This window comes from Urocitellus parryii, chromosome 3 (assembly GCF_045843805.1).
Source record: "Urocitellus parryii isolate mUroPar1 chromosome 3, mUroPar1.hap1, whole genome shotgun sequence".
NCBI classification, from domain to species: domain Eukaryota; kingdom Metazoa; phylum Chordata; class Mammalia; order Rodentia; family Sciuridae; genus Urocitellus; species Urocitellus parryii.
Genome location: NC_135533.1, coordinates 15,210,929 through 15,232,274, shown reverse-complemented (window position 1 = coordinate 15,232,274; position 21,346 = coordinate 15,210,929). Strand labels below are relative to the sequence as shown.

The 21,346-nt window shown below is 45.4% G+C and overlaps 1 protein-coding gene across 2 annotated transcripts in view; it reads right to left on the bottom strand.

Moving 5' to 3' along the window:
* Positions 1–21,346, bottom strand: part of Kiaa1549 (KIAA1549 ortholog) — a 137,772-nt gene that overhangs the window by 45,321 nt on the left and 71,105 nt on the right. For both annotated transcript variants that reach the window (XM_026398578.2, XM_026398579.2), the window contains exons 6-10: positions 19,527–19,710; positions 17,313–17,372; positions 16,013–16,161; positions 12,143–12,320; positions 8,019–8,203 (exon numbers count right to left, since the gene is read on the bottom strand). In XM_026398578.2, the coding sequence (XP_026254363.2) occupies positions 8,019–8,203; positions 12,143–12,320; positions 16,013–16,161; positions 17,313–17,372; positions 19,527–19,710 (756 nt within the window). The remainder of the gene's footprint in view (positions 1–8,018; positions 8,204–12,142; positions 12,321–16,012; positions 16,162–17,312; positions 17,373–19,526; positions 19,711–21,346) is intronic.

Below are 21,346 nucleotides of genomic sequence, written 5' to 3'. Positions count from 1 at the left end.
AGGTAGCAGCAGGATGCAGAAGGAAGGGGATGGAAACCAGACGGACACAAGAGACGAAGGGAGAGCAAACAGACCAGCGAAGGCCGGAAATTTCAGACAGGGCATCCCAAACGGCAGGGGCAAGCGGCGAGCCCTGCGGGAATGACGACGGAGGGGATAAAACGACGCGCCTCAAATGGGCTAAGCGGAGATGGCAGGAAGGTCCCAGAGGGAAGCAGCTCGGTGCAGCTGGAGACAGAGGGCAGTGGCTTAGGGACCCGTGGGCTGAGAGGGAATGCTGAACGCCACCTGTCCGGAGGTGGCATGCAGGGGAGCTGGGGCCTTTCAAAATGAATCCAGGCTCTACAGATACAGAGTTGGAGAACATCTCCTAGTGTGCGGCTAAGAAGAGAGAAGGAAGCAGGCAAGAAAACAGAAGGTGGCTTCTGAAAAAGGGAAGAATTTGGAAAGTTCAGTGGAATCATAGCCAAAGAGTAAAGAATCTCTAGAAAGGAATGGTCGACAGAAGTAATGGGAGCACAAAGCTGAAGGAGGAGGGGGTCTTCAGGAAGAGTCCACACTCACACCCAGGCATATGATAACAACGGACCCAAAACCTACATCAGACCCATGAGCCCACACCTCAGATCCGGGCCTCAGTTTCTGGGCCTGTGATGAGGTAGGAAGGGCATCTGAGGTACCCAGAGATGCTTTCTTCTTCAGGGCTGCAGATGGAACTTAGCCTCGGGCAAGCTAGGCAAGAGCTCTACCACTGAGTCGCACCCCTAGGCCCAGGGCACCATTTTTGATGACCCTATTTTCATGATACTCAAAGAGCCACCAGGATTATAGGGAAACAAACTGCCTGAAGAGTCTCCCTGAGCAGTGTCCTCAGCAGGAACACCACAGGCAAACCAAAGTCCTCCTGGGCAGACTATCCACACCCGCAGATAGTCCTAGCAGTCAAACGACCGCCCAAGTCTCCGGAGTGATTTTATTTATTTTTTGTTTTGTTTTGGTTTTTTTAAAGAGAGAGAGAGAGAGAGAGAGAGAGAGAGAGAGAGAGAGAGAATTTTTAATATTTATTTTTTAGTTCTCGGCGGACACAACATCTTTGTTGGTATGTGGTGCTGAGGATCGAACCCGGGCCGCACGCATGCCAGGCGAGCGCGCTACCGCTTGAGCCACATCCCCAGCCCCCTCCAGAGTGATTTTAGACAATATACTACAAGTAGAAGCAAAAAGTTTTGTCATATTTGTGTTAACTTTAAGCACACCAGTGGCTTAGGGGTGTCACCTAATGTCTTTGGTTCCTGGGGGTTGAACTCAGGGACACTTTTCTAGAGAGCTACATTCCCTGTTCTTGTTTTTATTTTGAGATAGGGTCTTCCTAAGTTGCTGTGGTCTTACTAAATCGCTGAGGCCAACCTGCAACTTGTGACCCTCCTGTCTCAGCCTTTGGAGTGGCTGGGATTACAAGCAGGCATGCACGGCTTCTAATGCTAGAAATCTAGGATCAACGGTAGAAAGAAAGCGGTCTGCAATAACAATCTCTGCCAGCAGAGGGTGACAAAACTTACTGTAAAGAGAGTTTACAAAGAGTTGCTTGGAAACAAAAGGCGCAAAGACTGACTGCCTGCATTCTATAATTAATAAGATCCTGTTACAAGACAGGCCCTGGGCACCACATGCCTAGGCTCAGGAGCACTGCTTTGCAAACCATGAACCCAGACCTACCACTCCACAGCCTCCTCCGCCCCCATAAATTATTTTCTTCATCCAGGAAACTGGGTTAGCACAGCAATCTTGAATTGGTCTACCGGGAGACCCCTGCGGTGGACAAAATGTTTTCCTAGGAGTAGGATTCCCTTTTTTCCTACCTCACAGGAGAGACCCCCGCCTCTAACCCCCACAGGAGCTTCCTGGGGTGCTCTGTGTAGAGGTGAGGACATCAAATGAAAAGACAACAGGGTGCTTGGCAGATCCCTTTCACTGAATCACAATAAACCTGTGGCACACGGCTGCCTCATCCCCATCTTGTATGTATTTCTTTAAGAGAGAAATGCAGACAAGAAACAGGATCATCAATCCATGTCCAGGATGCTCTGAATTCAGACATTCTGCAGAGGGGGCCACAGGTTGCTTCTATTTAACAACGTCACCTCTAGCACCTCCCAACCATCAAAGATGCCTCCCTCCAGTGGAGGAATCAATGAGAACCAAAAGGACAGCAGGAAGAACTCCTGAGGCACTGTCTCATTTTGTCCCAGGGACAAGCTCACAGCCAGGCCCTGTGTTTTATGTGTCTAGCTCAGAAGAGGATGGTCAAGATCTATTCAACCTTCTGCAGGGAAATACAGAAGCGCCCTGGGGTACATGCTGACCACGATCCTCAGCAACTAAAGAGCTTGACAGCACCTGTGCACGGGCTTTCCAGGTCCTAATGCTGTGTTTTGCATCAAAAGACAAAGGAGTGAAAATTTCCACATCCATGTCTGAAAGATCAAAATTACAATTTCAAACTTAAAAAAAAATCAGTAGAGCTAAGATAAGGCTGTACATCTTCCTGAGGGTTTATTCAGACTTGCAGGTTAAATTTTCATTAACTTCTTTCAAACAACTAGTGGATACTGTGTTCAGCTCACCAGTGCAAGTCTCTTGTTCACTGAGCCTCGTGATCCCTCCCTGCTTGTTTGACATGCCTGTGGGCTCATTTAGATTAACTACACAGCAACGTGTTTGGATTCATAAATAATGTACTTAGCAGCCATCAGCTACATGTCTTTTGGAAACCCAACAGTTACCACCAGTCTAATGCTTTTTCCTCACATGCTGTGAATTTCCATAAAGATTCAACTGTACTCTTAAAAGTGAAGCATCTATCTGTGGGTGTATAGATACATAATAGATAAAGAGGAAAAATTAGGAAAGCCAGAAGTTAACTTCTAAACTTTAAAAAATCTAGTCCATTGATTAGGATGGAGTTCCCTCTCTTAGGCTTTGAAATATCCTAATTTATGAAATACATAATTATAAATATTGCTTTCATCTTGAAATGAAAGTACAAATCCACCTATATAATTCCTGAGTGTCCATCTGTCGAGCCTTTTTAAGATAGCCAGAAAATTGAAATTTGACACCGACTGCTCATAGCTGATGATAAAAATCCTAATGTGGGCTTGGGATTTTATGGGGTTGCTTTACTCCAGCTACACCTCCTTTTATCTCCTTAAACAAAGTGCTCCTAGGCAAAAGAGTAACAGCATCAGCAGTCATCCACCCGCCACTGCCATCATTTCATAAATCTTGCTAAAATCCTTTTTGGTATATTTCCCAGTAAGAAAGTGCGTGCCTCTAAGAACTGGGCAACAATCTCTTTTACACATTCCGGGGTTTGCTGTAACAAAGCAAGGGCCTCCGAGGGGACTGATGTAAAACACAAACAGTGCTGGTCTCTGCGTGCTGCATGCACAGCCCCAGTGTAGGCTCTAAACGCCTGAGAAACAGCCAGGCTCGTGCAAGGAGCAACCATGAAAATAGATGTGAAGATACTTCTTAAAGCCAAAGTGCCGGGCGAGTGAGACTGACAGCATTATTAGAGCTGTTGGTTGATGAAACGTCAAGTAGTTAAGGTAAACAGTTGAGTCCTCAGGTACCAGATAGTTACAGACATAAATTTGGATATAATGTTTTGTTAGGTCAGCAACAGGACGTGACACAGGACAGACCCTCAATAAATATTTGATGACTTAATGAACTTTAGAAAGGACAGCTGAAGCACCAAACTTTCTGAATTTTATGAGGAATCAAGAAAAGGTTATGTGTCATAAATGAAGTATACAAATCCCATTGGCTTACTGTCGAATCCAGCTGACATTTTTAAATATATCCGTTAGATCCTTGCACTTTTCACCAGTTGGGCAAGTCACCATCTTCAATGACAACAGAAATGGGACAACTAATCCATACTTATACACAAAAGCCATCCTCACACAGAAGGAAAAAATTAAGAGGAGACACACATACATACCCAGTATGGTACTCACTCCTTTTGTTTCAACCCTATTTTCTGGATCATTGTACCTAGTTTTTTCATTTCTTTTTTTTTTTTTTTTTTAAAGAATCTGGAGTTCAGTCTGGCTGGCACTGCATGCCCAGCCTCACATACCAAACAGGCTCCACTCCATGTTTTATAAAAGAGGAGTGGAAATTAATTAGTCTTCAATATGCATGTTAGGGCTCGGCTCTTGTTCTTTCTTTCTTTCCTATTTTATGGAGGGAACAAGCCACATTGTCTGTGCCCCACTGGAACACATCACCAAGGAGTCAGGGAGGTCTGGTGGAGCAGGTCAGCCAAACAGCGAGACGCCTGATGAATCTCAAGACACGTGGGTCATAAATATAATAAGACCCAGATGTAACAAGACACAGTGAAGTCCCCAGTGCTTGGGTTAGCCTGTCCCCCTGCGAAGGGGCAGTTAAGATGACAATAGAAACCACAGAGCAAATCCCAAAAGTGTCTGAATAAAAATTTGCAATCATGTAGAGAGTGCCATTGCAAGCATTGGTTATTTGACTTATATAATTTGAAAAAAAAAAAAAACTAACCACCATGCTGTTTCCACTTAGAAGGCAAAGCTGCTGCCATCTGTTTGTCTTCAGCGTAGCCAGCATGGGGCCATGGAAACCCTGGGCCTAGGAATTGTTGGACAACACCCAAGAGTCTCCCACCCAAGCCCAGGACAGGTCACACTCAGCTGGTGGGGTGAACTGAGGACCTGTGCACAGATTCCAGGCCGCTGTGGGGCACGGGCTGACCAGCAGGAGGGAAGCAGCCCTCAGCCAGCTCCTCCTCAGGTCACTCACTCTACACTGCTTCCCAAGAGACCTCAGCTAACGGGAGCTTGTCGGAGCTGCTTGTCCTGCTGAGAGCCCTGAAGTCACTGCCGACTGTCTACGGTACCTGGTAACTTTTAGAGTCCCTCCATGTCCTGAAGCCCCCCAGCCTTGACTGCACCACCTGGGTCTGAGTGGCTTTAGGCTGTGCCTTTCCTTACAACTTTGCTCCGGCTTGCCTGAGCTGCTCATATTCCTTCTGCAGCCATGTCACCTCTGTCACCTCTCAGCTGCAGCCCAGCGTCACCTGCTCACAAAGGCAGAGGCAGCCACCTGCTGGAGTGGTCCCTCTACAGGACCTGCTTGTACTGTCGTGTGTCAGCTTTTGGGAGACTGCTCCTCTCCCTCACCAAGGCCCTGGAAGGCAGTGATGACATGTTATTTGTGTTTGTAACTTAGCCTGGCCCACCTGGCCCAGAAGTTTAGTGAGTGTACAGTTATGGTCTGGGGCAGCTCCCTCCAGCGGCCCCCAGTGCAGACCTTAGGAGCAACCCAGGTGCCAATCACTCAGGAGCTAGGATCTGGGCAATAACTAGGATCTGAGCTAATAACTGGGTGTGGCTTGTCCCCATCAGAAGGAACAAGTTTCCCTGAGGCCCTGCAGCATCTAGCCAATGCCATTCAGGGTGGAGAGGATCTGAGCAGCAGCTTTTCAGGTGGTAGTGATAAATGATGACTTAGGACTACAGATTAAAGAGATTACAGATCAAGGACAGTTACATGCATTTTTCCCTTTATTATTAGAAATAAGAAAGGGCCTTGCCTCAAAACGCGACAGAACAGCCTCTCCCTGTTATCATATTTCAAAAATAACCTACTCCCAGGCAATCTGAAGAGGTCATCTTCTCATTATAGGGTAAGGGGGTGTGGATTGTAGATCAATAGATTTATTGTCTCCAGATGTTTGCAGTTCTGGGATTCGCTGGAAGACTCTGGAGAGCTGGAGCAATGGCCGAGTGAGTAGAATGGAGAGAGAAAACAGAAGGCCACAGGAAAAGGAACTTGAAGTACCAGGGCAGGAGAGTGCCCCGCAGGTCACCCAAGAAACAGGCTATGGCCATACAGGCTTAGAAGGAGCACCAAGGAGGTAGACAGGTTTGTTTTTAAACTAAAGGAAGGTCATGGTTCCCTTCTTGCAAATCCATGAGCACATCGGCAAGGTGGGTCCTTATGCCAGCAGAACAAGACCCTCGGCCTGGCCTCCCGACAGCCTGCGCTGGCTGCCACGGTTCTCCCCGGCTCCTCCCTGCAGAGGACCCTTGTCACAACAAGGCTGGCGACATGGATTGCACGTCCTCACACCACCTTGAAGGGAAAGAGCAGCCCCCAGGGCCAGAAGTTCTATCTGAAACTCTGTCCGCTTGATTCACAATGTGGTCTGACACAGGAAAGTATTTCAGAAGTAAAATGAGAGAAGGAGAAAGCTGGGGGACTATTCTTTTTTTAACCCAAGATGCGCTGACCTCTCAGTTTCTTGAAGTAACAGAGAACGGTGGGTTTCCACAAGGAGTACGTGTGTCAGGAGATATGGACCAGGAAAGGCCTACACACACAGCTCTGCTGCTGAAACTTCCCCATTATAATCCTTTTATGAGAAGAACAACACCTCCCAAACCATTGCTGAACTTATTACAATGAAATTCACACTATGAATCATTCAGGTGTCGTGTGTTTTTTCCATGCCATTCACTGGTATAACAACAGAGAAACCCAAGCAGACCATGTAAATAATACATGGAGATGAGTGGAAATATAACATTTACATATGAAATGATTCTAATATAGCCATAAGCTTGATATCTCATTAAGATTTTGCATTTTTTGCTGAACTCATAAGGGAAAAAATGGACTGTTTTCATTCACTTTTACAAAACTAAAATAAAATTTAAAATAAAACCTGTTTTTTTCTTTCAGCAGGTCAAGGTTTACAAGAGGCAGAACTACACTGAGATCATCAGAATGAAGTTAAAAGCTTCTCTTATTCCTTGTTCTTTTGCCTTTTGCTTGCCTGTTTTTAATCAGAAGAATAAGTACCATCAAAGTGGAGTGAGTCCTCTAAATTTGTGAGATCCACAGAGGGTAAAAGTTAATACAGTAGACTGACCACCACCTTCCACTCCCTAAACACACGGATATTCATGCTGAGGTGAATGTCTGTGGTGAGTTCTTCCCTAGGACTCTGGCATATGAGCCAGACACTGACCCAAAGTCAAGTTCTTTGCTCTGAAACCTGATGTGACTATGAAGATAGTATAGAACACCGCTGAAACATACATGTGAAAAGAGAATTGCTATTTCTATGAAAACTAAGTTGAGTGCTTTGGAAAAGACACATGTAAAATGGGCTGCTAAAAAAAAATTGCTGTCGAACTAGGTGTAGGCGAATCAACTTTAAAAAACTGCAAAGTGGGGTGGGGGGTGGAGGGAGGCATCAAAAAAAAAATCAAGAAATTCTGCACTCAGATTGCCTTGCTCTTCTCAAAGAAAACCAAATTGGAAACCACAGCTGACACATTATGGGTATTGTTGATTGTAAGAAAAATCATATAGTATTGCTCTCAGCAGACCAACACTCAGAACAACAACAGCAAAAAGAACTGATATCACTGAAAGAATACCAAATAAATGTCTGCTTGTATATTTGAAGTTAGAAGTTTAAGGCATGTATTTACAATTCTGAATGATGGAGTGGATAGATGGGCATCCAATATGGCGGACAGAGAATGAAGGAGCTGTCTGGTGGAGTTGTGTATGAAAGAAAAGATACATCGATGTGAGAAAAATTTCCTTGGCCCCTCTTCTCTGAAAATATCCAAGGGTGAAAGAGATCCAAATTCATACAAAGGATGGACATGATCCTCAACTGAAAAGATCTTCAAATGACTCAGGATGAATATGATCTTCAACTGACTCTCAAAAATGAAACCACGGAGCTCACTTCACCTCTGAGCCTCTGCAGCCTCACCTTCCTGGAATGTGTCCACACTACAGAAGAACTGGGCTTTCAGTTATTCAGACACGAAGGCAGAGGACACCACCCCTGAGCCAGAAGATGCCTTTAATAGCTCCCTCCCACCTTTCAGTATCTAGAGCCTGGACCCATCTCTGTCCCACAAGGTTGCCCAAGTGATCCCAACCCTTACCTTCTGCCGCTGCTGAATGTTGGCCACAGTGTCAGGCTGAAAGTCCAGCTTGTCCGTGCGGCAGAGCTTCCAGTAGAGGATGACGATGATCACCATCACCACCAGCACAGGGATGACCACGCCAACAGTGACCCACAGGTTGCTGCTCTGGGACTCCGGAGATGGCCTCTTCACCCTGTCCAGAGCTGTGGATAGGAAGACAGTCTCTCAATAATGCCTTCTTAGCCCATGCACCGGACTGAATGTGCCTTCCTCCACCAGGAACTCAGAAAGTCCCCAGACCTTCTACTCAAGACAGTAAGTTATAACTTCCCAATGACAGGAACCATGAGCAGGCAACATGGCATGCCCCCTGCAGGGGACATCAGCAATCACGATGACACATTGGAGGTTTCCAAAGGCCTGGGGCTAATTCAATGGCAAAGCTCAGTTGGTTCTAGGTCTCCTGACTTCTAGTTTATTAGCTCATCTCTGAATTCTGATGGCGGTACATTTCCACACCAAAAATGGTTCTGTAAAACTTTGATCAAAAGTGAAAAGCAGGGTTGAGGCTGTAGCTCAGTGGCAAGCGTTTGCCGTGCACATGTGAGGCACTGGGTTCGATCCTCAGCACCACATAAAAATAAATAAATCAATATTTTTTTAAAGAGAGTGAAAAGCAGCTGCTTATACAGAACACTGCTGTGCCCACAGAACTGGCACAGCTGGAATTCACACCCTCCCAGGTCTCAAGAGAACACAGGTGCCCGACTAGGAGGCTCCCCATCTCTTGCTACTCAATAACTTTTTCCACTTTTTCTCAAATTTTATTTATTTGTTTATTTAGTATGAGTGATTGAACCCAGGGACACTTCACCATTGAGCTACATCCCAGCACTGTTTATTTATTTATTTATTTATTTATTTTGAGACAGGTTTTGCTAAGTTACCCAGGCCGGCCTCAAACTTGCCATCCTCCTGCCTCAGCCTCCTGAGCCATCACAGGCATGCACCCCAGCATCTGGCTCCACAAGTGCTTATTACATGTGCCAGATGCAGTTCTAGAGGAGGACACAAGGATGGACAAGAGAACAAAGCCCCCCAAGGAGCACAGGTTCAATCAAGTAAATGAATCGCGAAATAATGTCATGTACTAGGAGTGCCGTGTACCGAGAGAAATAACTCATGAGACCCAGCAAGAGCACACAGGCCCATGGTAACTTCTCCTTCAGCAACTGAAAGGTGATACAGACGGTGCTGTTCATAGTGGCATCAATCATGACAGCCACAGGAGGAAACAACCCAAATACCCATCAGCAGGTGAATGGATAAGCAAAATGTGGAACGTTGATACAGTGAATATCATCAGCTGTTCAAAAGGAAGGGGAGCTGGCACATGCTACAACTGGATGAACCGTGAAGACATGCCAAGTGAAAGAAGTCAGGCCCCAAAAGCTGAGTGTCGTGATTCCACCCAAAATGAGGCTAGTTTATAGAGACAGACAAAAGAACAGAGCTTGCCCGAGGATGGGGGGTGGCGAATGAGGAGGGATTATTTAATGAGTAGAGTTTCTGTTTGGGATAATCAAAGAGCTCTGGAAACGGGTAATGGAGATGGTTGTGAACACTGGGAATCTAGTTAAAGTCACTGAATTATACACTTAAATATGGTGAAAATGCAGGACTGGGGAATGTGGCTCCGTGGTAAGGACTTGTCTAGCATGCACAGGGCCCTGGGCTCAATCCCCAGCACGAATAGAAAAAAAAAATGGTAAATTTTATTCTATGTATATGTTACCATGATTTTTAAAAAATGATAAAGATGATTCTCAAATTTTTCTAAGGTGTGCACCACTGTGTTTGGAAACTGAAGCCTTAACACATGGTTATGCTGCCTTTACTTCCTCATCTGGGACCCTCCTGAACCCTTGGGTCTTCATTAAAACTCCTTTATTTAAGCTCTCAAGTGTCAATTTTTTAAATCATATTCAAGTAAATCTTACACTTTGAATGTGCCACTCCTCGCCCATGTCGTGCCCACCCACCCTACCTCAGCCCCCTCTTCTTTGACACCTTGGACCATCACACTTCAACTCCCCTGGACCCCCAGTTTCCCTCAGTGGCTCCTTGCCTGACCCAGACTATGCTCAATGCTTCTTCCACTCAGATCCAGTCATGGAAACCCAAATGCCCACCCCTCTCACCCCAGAGAGCTGCCTCCTAAGGACCTCCCCATGAGGACACTAATCTCTCCCTGGTCTAAGTTCTTTTGTTCTTGTTGTCTTTGTTTTGCAAATGGTGCCTCATTATTCTTTTAAAATGCCTCTTATTATATAAATGTACCAGCTTAATACACTGCACACTCTGCTCTTCAATCTGGCCAGGATCTTGTCTTGTCTTTTCAAATCCATCTTAGTAGACATGGGCAGGGACTGAGTCCTAGGCTCCTTCATATCATATAACGGCTAATATCTGTGGTGGGATCTAAAAGTATCTGCTCAAAGATGTAATAACAAAAGATTCTTGGGGTAGGCTTATGTTTGGGTTAGACCCCTGACAGCAACAGGGAGGGGGCAAATATTCTAAATCAAATGGACTATGAAAAAGGCCCTGGCAGAGCAGACGCAGCAGGTGACATGGGGAAAGTAACAATGGGTCAAAACTTTGGATTTTAAGATTTAATGTGAATATAATTTCTATACGTAGCTCACTTTGCATAAAAACAACTGACAACAGAGAAGCAATGTCAGCATCTACCAAGGAGCTGAGAGATCCGGACACTCCTCTGAGCTCCAGCCTGGTAAACCACTGGAGAGGCAGAGGCTGAGCAAAGCCACGTCGACACCAGTGTCCCAAGGCCCCTGGGCTGGCCCTGGCTTCAGCTGAGGCCTCCTTCACCAACTCTGAAATCCCAGGACTGGGGAAGGAGAGGCCCAAGACCAGACGGAGGAAGGCCTAAAAGGTGTGGTATCCTGCTGCACTCAACCTTGTTTAAAATGCTAAGTGCGTGAGCTGCCCCTCCTGCCCCCACAAATGTCACATGTAAAGCCACGTCAGCAAGTGCTTTTGCTCCCATTTTCTCACTGCCTTGAAACAGAAGGCACTAGCATGCAGTCACATCTCAGGTGTGCCAGCACAGCCTGCCCGTGGTTACGGCTCACTCCGTCCCACCGTCTTCCATCAAATGGAAAATGTGCGTCCAGAGCCCTGTCCTGGTTAGTATCCAGGGACAAGATAGACTTCACCAAGAACCTGATGCTACCAAGGACAATTTCAAAGCCATCACTTTTTGAAACTGCTCTGCCTCCCATCTACACTCTCTAAGGAGTTTTTCAGCATCCTCTGGTGCTAAAACACTTCCTGATGGCTTTAGTGCCAGAGCAAATCTCCCCAAGCTCTTAAAAGGACTCTCTGGATCACAGAGGAAAAACATCCCCACTAAAAGAGTCTGATTTGTAAAGGTCTATTTGGAAAACAGACCTCTCCTTTTTTTTTGCCTCTCCTTTTCCTTCATTTTAAATATGTACCCAAAATCTGAGAGTTGGAAAAGGGACACCAAGAACAGGCACGGCCAGGGAGCAGGGGCCAAGGACTTTCCAACAAAAACAAAGATCAAAATACCTCTTTCTACACTGTGGAGTGGTGTGAGGATAGGGTGGGAGAGAGATAGGATTGAAAAGGGTAAGGATCAAGGACTTCTTTGTGTTGAAAGACCCTGAAAGGAGCCAACAAATCCAGAGGGCACCTCCCTGCTTCCTGCGTGACTCACGGTCCCCACCGACGTTCAGAACATGACATAGGAGATTTTGGAATAATAACAAAACAAGCACACAAATTTGCCGAAGACAAAATTTTTAAAAAGAGAAACAGCACAGGAGAAGGGAGAAGGACATGGGCGTTGATGTAAGGTGCCGTAACCCACTCCAACACCAGGAAGAGGAAATAGGCAAAGCAGCAGTACCCGCCACAACTAGAAGACCCCAGAATCCAGAACAAAGGGGGTCTCGGCAAATGAGCTTTAACAACTGGCATCTTATATAAGTGTCAGTTCATAATAAGGGCTTAAGACACAAAATCTACTGCCCCACATTGGAGCTTATGTGGAGAGAAGCCTGGTCTGGGGCCCCAACACAGTTGGGACTTACGCTGGGCAATAGCGCCTTGGATTCGGTACCCCAAGATAATCGCAGCTCTCTGCAGGTCTATCTTGTTAATCAGATCTGAAGACTTGACGGCACTGAGTCTCTCCCCGTCTTGATCCTCCACAAAGTAGATGAGCTGCACGGGATTGTCATCTCCCTCCAGCCTGGACACATTGACCACCTGAGAGAACAGAATCCATCAGCATTGCAGAAGCTCACGTTTCCATCCTCAGGCCACCTACCCCTGACTGTGACCCAGGAATCTACTCCTCACAACACGCCCCTGCCGCTGCCCAGAGCCCCACATCACCAAGGTGCTCTCTCTTGATGGGAAGAGGGATTAAAATGTAAGTTCCTCCTTGCAGAATGTCAAGTGTACTTTGTTGTGCTCAATATCTCTGAGATGTCAGGGCCAGCAAGATACGCAGGACTCAGGGCTTACAAACCCTGGCAGTCCAGAAGTGTTGCCAACAAGTTCCAACAGGCTCACCAAGCCATGGGGGCCACTCCTGACCTTCCTGTGAAGTCCCTTCTTGAGTCAACTAGCATTCCCTCCTCTCAACCTCAGCACTATCGACACTTGGGGCCAGTATTCTAGGTTGGTTAGCAACATCCCTGCCCTCTACCCACCAGATGCCAGTAGCAACTGACTCTCGGCCTCCACCACACAAAGTGACAATCAAAAATGTCTCCAGACATCGCCAAATGTGCCCTGGAGTGGGAGTGGGGCAAAAGCACCATCCACTGAGAACTGCTCATTTAAGAATAATAAACCTTGTAAATTTGTGATTTTCCATATCAAATAAAACCTGGACATGTCCCAAAACCTAACTTCCTCTGTGTCCTAGGACAGCTCCCCTTCCCATCCATACTTGAGCATCTGGTCCACTTGAGGTACCAGGGTATTGCACTCATACAGGTTTGTTTCATTGCTATTTCTGTTAATAATGTGCAACTATTTTATTGCCCTCTTAGCCTTCAGCAAAGCACTAGGTTCCTATCCTGAGAAAAAGTTCAATGAGGGCCTTGTTTTACTCGTGCACTTTGAATTTTTGCTCTGTACTTTTGCCGTTGCTAAAATGCAGCTGCTACTTCTCTATCCACGTGTGTGGCTTTGTGACATTGTCCTATGCTCTGGGTACCACAGCTGGACTCCTTCACCTTGGGAAACTTCTGAAAAAACCAATGATTTCATGATTTCACTGAAAACTCCTTTCTCTAAATCATCTCCAAAGATCCTTAACAACCTGGGTCCAAACTCTCACCCTCTAAGAACATCTGTTAACGGCTGGGGCTGTAGCTTGCCTAGCACGTGTGAGGTCCTGGATTCAATCCTCAGCAACCACATAAAAATAAACAAATAAAATAAATAAAGGCATGCTGTCCATCTACAACTAACAAAAGAAATTTTAAAAAAAGAACATCCATCCTATTTGATCCTGAGAAGACTTGTCTGTCCTGCCTTCTGCCTGCTGTCTGGAGGCCTGCTGACGGAGCACATCTCCTTCCCTGTCACCTCCTCCTTCCCAATGACCATGCTGTGGTGATTGACTTTTTATTAGCCTGTAGTATGGAATGCTATCAAAGGGCTGCAGAAAACCATGCAGATTATGTCCACCTGTCCCTCTTCTCTATATGCATACATAACCTATATAAAAGTTTGATAAGGGGCCCGGGTTGTGGCTCAGTGGCAGAGCACTTGCCTAGCACGTGTGAAGCACTGGGTTGGATCCCCAATACCACATAAAAATAAAAATAAATAAAATAAGAGTATTGTGTCCATCTACAACTAAAAAGAAAACTTAAAAAAAAAAAAGTTTGATAAATTCAGCATGATTTCTTCCTGTAGAAGAATGTCCAGGGATGTCCTAATGTCCAGTGATGCCACCCTGATTAAAGCCTCTCACCAGCTTGTCCAGTCTGAATGTAATGGTCAGAAGGTCTGGCTCCAGCATCCCTCATCCCCCAGCTGACGGCTACTTGGACTGGGTCTGGAACCATGATGAGCCTGGTACCAGACACCATCACTTTGGGTAATATTTTCAACTTCATTTTAAAAATTAGTTTCTGATTAAAATCACATGTACACTATAAAAATCATATGGCCCGTTGGCAAAATTTCAAAATTCACATGTAAAAAAGGTAAAAAATAAAATTCAAATCTCCTGAAATTCAACCAACTGAAGAAAACCAGAGTAAACTTTTTTTTTTTTTTTTGGTCTGGGGAGGATCACTGGGGATTGAACTCAGGGTCACTCGACAACTGAGCCACATCCCCGGCTCTTTTTTGTATCTTATTTAGAGATAGCGTCTCCCTGAGTCGCTTAGGACCTCACTAAGTTGCTGAGGCTGGGTTTGAATTCTTGATCCTCCTGCCTCAGCCTCCTGAGCCGCTGGAATTAGTGGGATGCACCATCGCACCTGGCTCCGAGTAAATTTGATATATTTCCTTCAATTCTTTTTTCCCTTGAATTCTATATTAATATTTGGATTATATCATATAGGTCTTTTTTAGTCTCTTTTCACTCAAACATCCTTCTGTATTTCTAATTTTAAAAAATAATGGCGGCATAATATTCCAACAAATAAATATTTGCTATTTATCCCCAAATGCTGGACATTTAGGTTTGTTCAACTTTTTCACATTTACAAATTAAGTTCTGGTGAGGAGTTGTGTACTCCTGTCTACAAATCCTTGACTACATCCTCACTGTTTGGCCACTTGAAAGGGGAAGAGAAGCAGAACACTTTATAAGCCACCTGTATCAGACAGCACCATTAACATTAGGTAGACCAGTTAACTTCCACAAATTAATATTCCTACTTCAGGACCTTGCGTATCCAGTTTAGCACCTTATTTTTACAGTTTTATGGTGCTCCTAATTGCTTTGTGTGCATAAATCAACCCACACTCAAATCTTGAACTCCATGAAGCCAAGGGCTATAGAACAAGGCAAAGGTTTTATAACTCATTTTAATTTTTATTCTTTGTTTTATGCTTATTTAATTTTTATTAGTTTTTAAATTTCTCTCTAGTTACTGCAATTGACAAAGGAAGCACTTTAGAAACCTAAGAATCACATTTCTAGGAGCGTACACAGCAATGCCAGGAGGCAAGCACTTGGTCAGAGTGTCAGGGACCAGGATGCCATTTCTCAGGAAATACGCCACCCTCATCCTACCCCATGCCATGTGCACATCTTCTCTGATGCCTCCCACCCCGCTTGCCAGCCCCACACCTGCACCTCTGAGTGTCATCCTAGTTTCCTTTTTCTGAAATACAGTCATTCTAAACAGCCCATTTTCCTAGTGGTTGGTAAAGAAGAAAAAGCCCACATCATTCACCTAGAAAAGGAACAAATAACAGCCCAACTCCCAGGGTCTTATGAGTCTGTGCATTTAAAATGGGTCACCCTTCAGTTCAAACCAATCTATTGGAATCTGTCCGCCAGTTCACCAACAGGAACGAGACTTGGGGTAACACAAGACAACCATGTTGGTGGGAGACAGAAAGAGACCCTCTCTCCTTCTCTTAAGGTCTCTTCCAGATAAACAATTCATGTTTATAATGAATTCCAGCCACAAATACATTTTTGGTAATTAAAAAAAAAACACTCTTCAAAAAAGTAAGCTCTTGCATTATTATGACAATCCAGTAACAATCCTTGTGCTCTGCTCCCCAGGTCAGTGCTAGACCACCCGCGTACCAGGACTCGGTCAAGGCTACTTGGCCCCCAATGCTGCTGCATTAGTTGCTGTCCAAAAGAGCAATCAGTTGAAATCAGAATTTTTTCCTTGCATTTCCCATTTGCACATGAAGCACAGGGTTTTCAGTGGGCTCCCCCTGTCCCTCCTCCCTCCCTCTAAGAGTACCTGCACCACGCTGTTCCCTGCAGCCACGGTGGCCCTTCTCCACATGCGCCTCCTGGTGGGAACCTCACTGAGCAGCTGGGCCAGCTTGCGCTCCATCTCAGCTTGAAACACCTCATTCTGGAGCTGCTTCTCCACAACGCCCAGGAGGACTGCATGCAACAGGAAACACGCAGTCCCCAACAAGTCAGAGGCGGAAAGGGTGGGACTGCATGGGTGTGTATGTGTGTGAGGCCGAAATTAACACAGATTACTACAAATGCTGATCCTAGAGAGAAGACGTTAGGAGTGGGCAAAATGGACACGAACAGGGTGAGGGTGGACCTGGCAGTGCTCTGATCTTATCTCAGTGTTCTGCAGACGGGTGGCCAGAAAACCTGGGAACGCAGCACAGTAGGAGCTCTGGAGCAAAGAGCATCTGTGCGAGATCCAACCTTGTGTCTGTCTGCACTTATCTCAAAACTTCTGGAAACAGTGTGCATCCTTATCTTGTCTTAAGACTTGGACTTTCAAACTCACTTGAAGAAAGGGTGTCTGGCTGCCTTCTGATATCTACTTTAGAGGAGATTATCTATACAGACAATCAGCTTATCAGCATGGTCCACAGGGAAGCACCATGTGCTTTCCAGCCAGAACTAGTTTCAATCCTCTGTGAGATACAACCTTAGGCAAGTCACTCAATCGCTACAAAGATCATCTAGAAAACAAGGCCCACATGCCAGGCAAAGAGGCAGGCCCTTGCACAGCACGCTGTATGTTCAGTAAGAACTGGCATCCCGTAAACGGTGATGACGCTGCTTGACATACTCCTTACCTGTGCCAATCACATGCTGCTTGTACTCTGGCACCAAGGGAGTGTCTAACTGTTGGTTAGACTCGTGGACCTGGTTAGAAAGTCTCTCTCTGCGATGCCCTCCCTCTAAATAGTTGCCGTGGACCCCTGTGGCAGTTTAACTATCTTACTTGTCTTTCTAAACCAACAAATAACAATTTTAGGAAAAAAAAAAAAGATCCTCACTTCTGAACCTCATCTTGTTCCAGGTCGGGACATTGTGAGTTCTGATTAGATTCTGCCCTGGACTTATGTATAAATTTTAAAGAAGGCCAATCCTTTTTGTGCCACAACTCAGTGGGACACTTTCCCATAGCCCAATTTGAATCCCTTTCTCATTCATTCTCTGCCAAGAATTTAAAGTACATTTTGTCCTCAATTTAGGAAACAGGAAAGGCGTCTCATTCTCCATATGCCCACACAGACTTCTCATTCTTACAGTTCCCAAAACATTATGCCAGTTCTACTCACCTGTTCTGACCCAGGAGGACTTCAGTAACTGAGAGAGGTTGAGCTGTGGGTACTGGAAGGCTACAAAAAGGAAAGAGATGGGGAGGAGAGACTCTGTAAGAAACACGTTTGCAACAGTCAGAAAGGCCAGCGCCCTGGAGCACCAGGTGAGCCATCGGAGCATCCCTGCCATGCCACTGCGCTCTGAACAAGGGAGGACACGGTGCCAGGCCAGTGTGATGACCAGATGGGAGGCAGCTTCTGGGCATGGTGTTCTCTAGGAGAGAGATGGTCAACAGAAACAGCGGGCCTTCCCCAGCCCCAACACAGGGCACTGCTTCCCAGAGGGACGCCCCTCAAGTTCCATGGAGGTCACTGTTCCAGGCAATGCGTTCCCAGTGTGCTCTCAGAGCCCTGGGCTCTCCCAGCAGTGACCCAGGGCAAAGCGACCATGTGTCCTGGCTTGCCTGGAACAGTCTCAGCACGCCTCTGCTGTCCAGCATACTTATTATTTTTAGCTGCTGTATAATATGCGCAACTGGAAGTCGCTTTATCCCTGTCTACTTCTTATTTTATACATTATTCTTTTGAACTTAATCACCAATAATCTGAAAAATGTGAAGTCCTTAGGCCGCTTGGCTGCTCCATTTTGAAAAAGAATCTGATACTTTTTTTGTCTAACTTCAACTCTAGAATGTACCATTTTTGAGGTAAACATTCTCCCTTCCTCACCATCACCTCCAAGGGCTCTGTGAACCTTATTGCTTCAGTTTTGTTTTCACTTATTACATTGTATCTTTTGCTTTGCTTTCACTTATTACATTGTATCTTTAAATTAACACACAGTAAAATTCACTCCTTTCGATGTCCAATTTTATGGGTTTTGATCCATATGCACAGTCACGTGGACCCCAGGGTGGGGTACAGACAGTCCCATCACTCCCTAAGCCACCTCCTGCCACGCTGCTATAGTCAGACTTCCTCCCACACCAGCCCCGGACAGCCACAGACCTATTCCCCATCACTATACTGCTGCCCTTTTCTAAAACTAGAGTACTCTTTAATGTACCCCTTTACTCTCAGAGTCACAGAGTCACAGCACGGGAGGAGGGCTCTGGAGAGCCACCTGGTTAAATTCTGAGTCGTTCTGATTTTATCTGATTTATACTCTGGAGTTCTGTCAAATACTTCCTTTGAAAAGGAAGTCCCAGTGAAACTACTCTGTACGACATTACAATGGTATAGACTTACCACTGTACATTTGCCCAAACTCAAGAACACACATCACCAAGAGGGAGCCCTGACTGCAAATTGGTGCAACCACTCTGGAAAGCAGTATGGAGATTCCTCAGAAAACTCAGAATGCAACCACCATTTGACCCAGCTATCCCACTCCTTGGTATATACCCAAAGGACTTAAAAGTCAGCACACTACAGTGACGCAGCCACATCATTGTTTATAGTAGCTCAATTCATAATACCTAGACTATGGAATCAAGCTAGTGCCCTTCAACAAATGAGTGGATAAAGAAAATATGGTATATATACACAATGGAACGTTATTCAGCCATAAAGAAGAATGAAATTATGGCATTTGCCAGTAAATAGTTGGAACTGGAGACTATTATGCTAAGTGAAATAAGCCAATCCCAAAAAAAACAAAGCCCAAATGTTCTCTCTGGGGAAGAACAGAAGTTCACTGGATTAGACAAAGGGGAATGAAGGTGAGGGAGGAAGGATGGGAATGGGAAAGACAGTAGAATGAACCAGACATAACTTTCCTATGTTCACATATGAATACACAATCAGTGGAACTCCACATCATATACAACCACAAGAATTGGAAATTATATTCCATGTATGTATAATATGTTGAAATACATTCTACTGTCATGTATATCTAAAAAGAAGAAATAAAAAATTTTATAAGAAATATTTTTTTAAAAAGTCAGCTCTGACACAAATTATGGCATCTGGGTGGTAATGGTGTGTCGATGTAGGTTCCTTGACTGTAACAAATGGACCACTCTGGGCAGGTATTGACGGGAGAGACTGTCCATGAAGGGAAGGGGTATGATAGGAATCTCCATATCTTCAGGTCATATTTGCTGTGAACCTGAAGCTGCTCTAAAAAAGTAGTCTATTTTAAAAATTCAAAATATTTTTAAAAACTGGTCCACCAGCAAAAATGTCAGCAGCCACTTCCCCTGAGCCTCAAAAGCATGCGGTACTCACGTTCTGCGATCTGCAGCACCGGGTACCCCAGGTAGAAGCTGAACTCCACCACACTCAGGTTCCTGAGCAGCTCGCTCACCTCTGACCCATTCAAAAATCCTTGTGTGTTTTTAACAGCAAAGATAATATTCACCGGGCCCCGCCGAGAGGCCATCCTTGAGGAACCAACAGTGACGTTCAAGATCTGAAAGAAGAAAAGTCAGAAGAAGCTTCTAAAATAAATTAAAACATTCATCTGCAAGCTGGACGATGCGTTCTCTCTCACAGCTCTGACATCAATGTTTTTAAAAGAGGTAAAGTTATCAAAGGAAAAATATCTGGCTTGCTAACCTGGTTCCCTTTTGCAAGACTTTAAAACACTCCGTTTATTGAAAATGCTTTTTACATTAAATGATGCACTGAGCTCATGTATTTATAATCCTTCCCCGGCTCTGCCTCCCACCCAAATCCCACTGAAATAACAAGAAGCTGAACAAAGGGGAATAAATCCACAACAGCAACTGAGAATAAGGGAATCCCAGAGTCTGTCAAATTTCTGGAAGATGGAGAAAGGACAGGTTCATGTTGAAATAAACCAGAACTGAGGGAACTGAGACCCAAAACCTACACAGGCAGGGCGCACAGCAGAGCCATTCCCCAAGGAGGACCAAGAGAGACACCCCGGGGAGAGCAGAGGAACAGAGAACAAAAGCAGGCCAGAGAGGTAATCGGGATGATTAATTAAAAGATCTGTGTCAAAGAGCTGCCTGGGTCCCTTCCTCCCCCACTTCTCAATGCCACACCCAGGCCAGCACAGGCCAAAGAACTGCTCCCAGAGGAAAACAAGTCCCTGGGGAACAAAAGGGCCCTTGTGGGTTTGGACCCTAAGTAAGACAGAGGGCAGAGACAGGTAAGTCCAGGGCCTGCGAGAGAAAAAGGAAAGAAAGCTCCGTCCTGCCATGAAAAAGAGGTCAGTGCCTCTCTGCCTCATCCTGACAGTGGCCCCTCTGCCCACCTCTGACCACGTGCTGCACTGGGAAGCCCGCACCAGTATGTTCTGCCCAGCTGCCAGCACCCTGGGAACCCCCCGTGAGGAGGCAGGGCGGGCACATGGCTGTAGGGATCTGGACCAGCCTCCAGCATTAGCAACCTGGGCACCTCCAGAGACAGTGCAGGGGCGAAGGAGCAAGACCAGCACGCAGAGCAAGGACTGCAGAGAAAGCACACACAGCTAGGAAACAGAGGAGAGATTTTTAAAATTCAAATGAACATCCTCAGAGACTCTCAAGGTGACCCTGCATTGTCGTTCAAGACGACCTGCATCGTGGAAGGAAAGGCTACCGTGAAAAAGAAGCAAAGAAAAATGGAAATAAAAAAAAAAGAGAGAGAGGTTTGCTCAAGAAAAAGTCTACAGGAGGATGAATAACGCCATGTCCAGAGAGGATGACTGCATTAGTGACCTGGAGGGACCGTTTAGACAATCTGTAAAAAATAGAGAATAAACAGACATGGAAAATGTGAGGGGAAAAATAAGAAATATGAAAGGTGAATCCAGAGGCACCAAGATCTAGATAACAGGCATGTTAGAACAAAGAATATGAAGGGGGAGAAAAATCAAAGAAATGTGAAAACATCAGCAGTTTCCATATGATCTGTACAAAGCGAATCCTGGGATGTGAAGCCACCACCTCGGCTTAGACTGAGGTACTGCACTCAGGTATCCCATAACACAGGCAGAGCCTGCCTAGCCTGAAAGCTCAGGTGCTCCAAAATCCAACACCGTTTAACACCAGGTTAGTACTCAGAAAGTTCTGGGTTTAGGAACATTTCAGATTTTCAGT